The sequence below is a fragment of the Bufo gargarizans genome, chromosome 11 (assembly GCF_014858855.1).
Source record: "Bufo gargarizans isolate SCDJY-AF-19 chromosome 11, ASM1485885v1, whole genome shotgun sequence".
In the NCBI taxonomy this organism is placed as follows: Eukaryota; Metazoa; Chordata; class Amphibia; order Anura; family Bufonidae; genus Bufo; species Bufo gargarizans.
This window is the reverse complement of record NC_058090.1, coordinates 46,857,210-46,860,507: the sequence shown is the minus strand read 5'-3', so window position 1 is coordinate 46,860,507 and position 3,298 is coordinate 46,857,210. Positions and strand designations below refer to the sequence as shown.

The 3,298-nt window shown below is 42.7% G+C and overlaps 1 protein-coding gene across 1 annotated transcript in view; it reads right to left on the bottom strand.

Annotated features, from left to right (window-relative positions):
- Positions 1-1,680, bottom strand: part of MIPOL1 (mirror-image polydactyly 1) — a 217,104-nt gene extending 215,424 nt beyond the window's left edge. The window contains exon 1 of the mRNA XM_044271260.1: positions 1,528-1,680. Coding sequence (XP_044127195.1) covers positions 1,528-1,680 — 153 coding nt within the window. The remainder of the gene's footprint in view (positions 1-1,527) is intronic.
- Between the last annotated feature and the right edge of the window lie 1,618 nt (positions 1,681-3,298).

Sequence of the window (3,298 nt, the reverse complement as noted above, 5' to 3'; positions counted from 1 at the left end):
GGTTTTTGACATGTGACCTATTGTCTGTGGTTTCTTGTTTTTCCTGTGTATACATGCCACTGCTATGGTTTACTTGTGTATTTTCTAATATGTATTAAATAAAATATTTTGTGAATTTATTATATGCGGTGTTCTGTGGTTTAGTGTGTAAGCTTTGTGGTGAGGCACAGCATTTAATTGTGTTTGGGCTGTTTCTATTTGGTGTCTGTTTTATCTATGTTAAGTTTTTAGAAATCAAGATGAGAAAAAGGAGGATATAGTAGATAAGCATTGTGGGATTCTGGACAGTATGGTAGTAATATCTGAACCAGAGAGGTAAATTTGCGTGTCATCAGCATAAAAGTAATACTGAAATCCAATCTCTATTATCTGTCCCAGGCTGAAGGTGTAAATTGAGAAGAGCAGGGATCCTAGGAGAGAGCAGAGAGGGGATGAGACAAGAAGGTGGTGCGCAAGTGGGAGACACTTAGGGGCAGATTTATTAAGACCGGTGTTTTAGACACCAATCTTAACAAAGGGCCTGAGCTGGCGATGGATCAGCCTCGCCATAACTTCAGCGCATCCAGCGCCAGTTCTAAATGTAAGTCAGCTTCCTTGATCTCTTACATTTAGACCGTTTTTACTCACAAAACAGGCGTAGAAAATGGCGAATGAGACGGGCCTCCTGGCCCAGCACTTCACCGCCAACAATTTTGGACCTGGCTTGAGCAGGACGAAATTGCAGATTAGTGGCACAGCTATCCGTTGTACTGCCATCTGCGCCTGAAATACATCTAATTTAGTCATATTTCAGTATAGTAAATCGCCCCCTAAATGTCCGGTCTGTGAGGTATGATGTGATCAAGGGCCAAGTCTGTGATGCCAAGAGATGAGTTTGTAACAGAATGGAGTGATGGATGGTGTCAAAGGCAGAGGATATAAAGGGATGTGGTAGTTTGAAACGTTCTCAAAGACTCTGTTGATTCTAATATTAGAGATCAGCTCAGAGTCCATAATGGTGGGGGGGGGGGGGGGGGGGGTGGGGGAGTGGGGGGAGGGGGGGGGTGGGGGGGGGGGAGAGGATTCTGGAGACATCATTCACAACCAAATCACACTACAGAGCTAGCAGAGGAGTCCTAAACAATCCCCATTTCCAACTAGGGTTCCAAAATCTGTGCATAATTCTTTCTGTAGGAATTGCATCATTAGCAAACTATCAAACCCTTCTATCTTGGGTAGCAAATAATTACCATCATAATGCATGGACATTTTTATTTTTGCTAAGGTGTCCTCTTTCTCTTCTGTTTTCCACTGTCTATAAGTAATTAAACATGGCAAAATCAAGTCTGTATATTTCAGCCAACTGTTTACCATTTTAGGAGAAAGTTTATCTAAATATTCAGCAGTTGTTTTTTGCGTCTGTCTTGCTATCATTAAACTGCTTAATTTCTGGTATGCTAGTGTAGGTGGGGCACCTATTGCCTTCAAAACATAGTCTGAATCCCTTTTCACAGTCTCCAGTTTGCCCAAAAGTCATAATTATATTACAAGGGTCACAGAGACGATGCATCGGCCTCCAATGTACATCCAGGTACGACTGTTTTCAAACAGTACATTCTGAACAAACTCCTCAAAGCGAACTTGTCTGTGGAATTCTTGTCCTTTCTGAATCTTGATATAATACGGGAAGTTGTATTCCATGGTAACCAACGGCATGAAAGATTTGTCTCTGTAAGCAGAGACAAGCCTTTGAAATGGTTCCTAGTAACATCACTTTAAAGTATGTCTCAGCATCATCTTCTGCTGCTCTTTAGGATATCAATCATCTCTTCAATTTCAACCTATGGATCCTCTCATGCTCCAGATTGTCTTCTTTTAGGTCATTTCAATAAGAATATCATCCCTTTTCCAATTGGAGCATCCAACTTTGGGAACTTCACAATACAAGAACTTATGAGTCTCTTCCACAAACAGCTGTTTGGCAACAAGTGGTCAATTTCCCTTGAAGAGTTTTATGAGATTGTTCTGCATGCAACTGATTTCAGTATGCTTTTCCGACTCCTTTGTGTAAATAATATATCATCTAGACATTGGAAATGGGAAATTCAAGTAAGTTTTAAATTAACAACACAAAGGACAGAACAAAATCTTAAAGAGAGCTACACTGACCTGTTATTCAGAATGATGACATCCGAGTGATTCAGAATAAAGCCTAAGGATCATGCACATGTTTGAGGTCCCCAATGCACAGGCAACATCCGTGCAGATTTCGCAGACGGCTCCAGAACCTTTCAACTTGAATGGGTCCGTGATCCGTTTGCACCGCGAAAAAATAGTGCTTCCGTGGGGTTTCGTGCCTCCGTCCACACAACCTTCCGGATTGCGGACCCATTCAGTGAATGGATCTGCATCCATGATGCGGAGTGTATGCGTCCTGTACCCGCATATTGCGGACCTGCTGTTTGCGGGCCACAATATGGCACGGCCGTGCAACAACTGTGTGCATGAGCCCTAAGGGTGCTTTCACACTAGCTTTTTCATTTCTGGCACAGAGTTCCGTCATAGGGGCTCAATACCGGAAATAACTGATCAGTTTATCACCATGCATTCCGAATGGAGAGAAATCCGTTCAGGATGCATCAGGATTCTTCAGTTCAGACGAACTGCTTTGGATGGAGGAAATACCACAGCATGCTGCGTTTTATCTCCGTCCAAAATTCAGGATCAGTTTCCGGAATGCCAGATCCGGCATTAATTTACATTAAAATATTAGTGCCGGAGAAATGCCGGACCCTCCTTCTGGTCTGCGCATGCGCCTGCCGAATCTACGCTGCCGCAAGTTGAAGTAGCCTGAGTCTGAATTCACACTTCATTATTTGTCAGGATTTCCATCAATGAGGGCTCATGCACACAACCGTATGTATTTTGCGGTCTGAAAAACACGGATCTGCCAAAAATACAGCTAGTGCACGGATCTGCCAAATTCCTCCTCAGCTAGTCTGTTCCCATAAAGCAGAAGTTATAGAAAAGTGCAGAATTAATTCCTGTCACAATTACTGAGCTACCAAGCAGACGACTTATCCTCTCCAAGTTTAAAGCAAAGCTTCATTTCCTGCCAATCATTGCTAATACTGCTGAGACCAGGGACCAAAGCTGTATACTGCTTGGATACAAGTTATCTTCAGTAAAGAAATGTTTGAACTTCATCTCAGGTGGCATTATTTCTGCTGCAAAAGTCCTTTATTACACCTACTATCACTACACTCAAATTTATTGCAAGTGAGCCAGGAGTTTGACCGTACCCGGGTAGAGACACCGT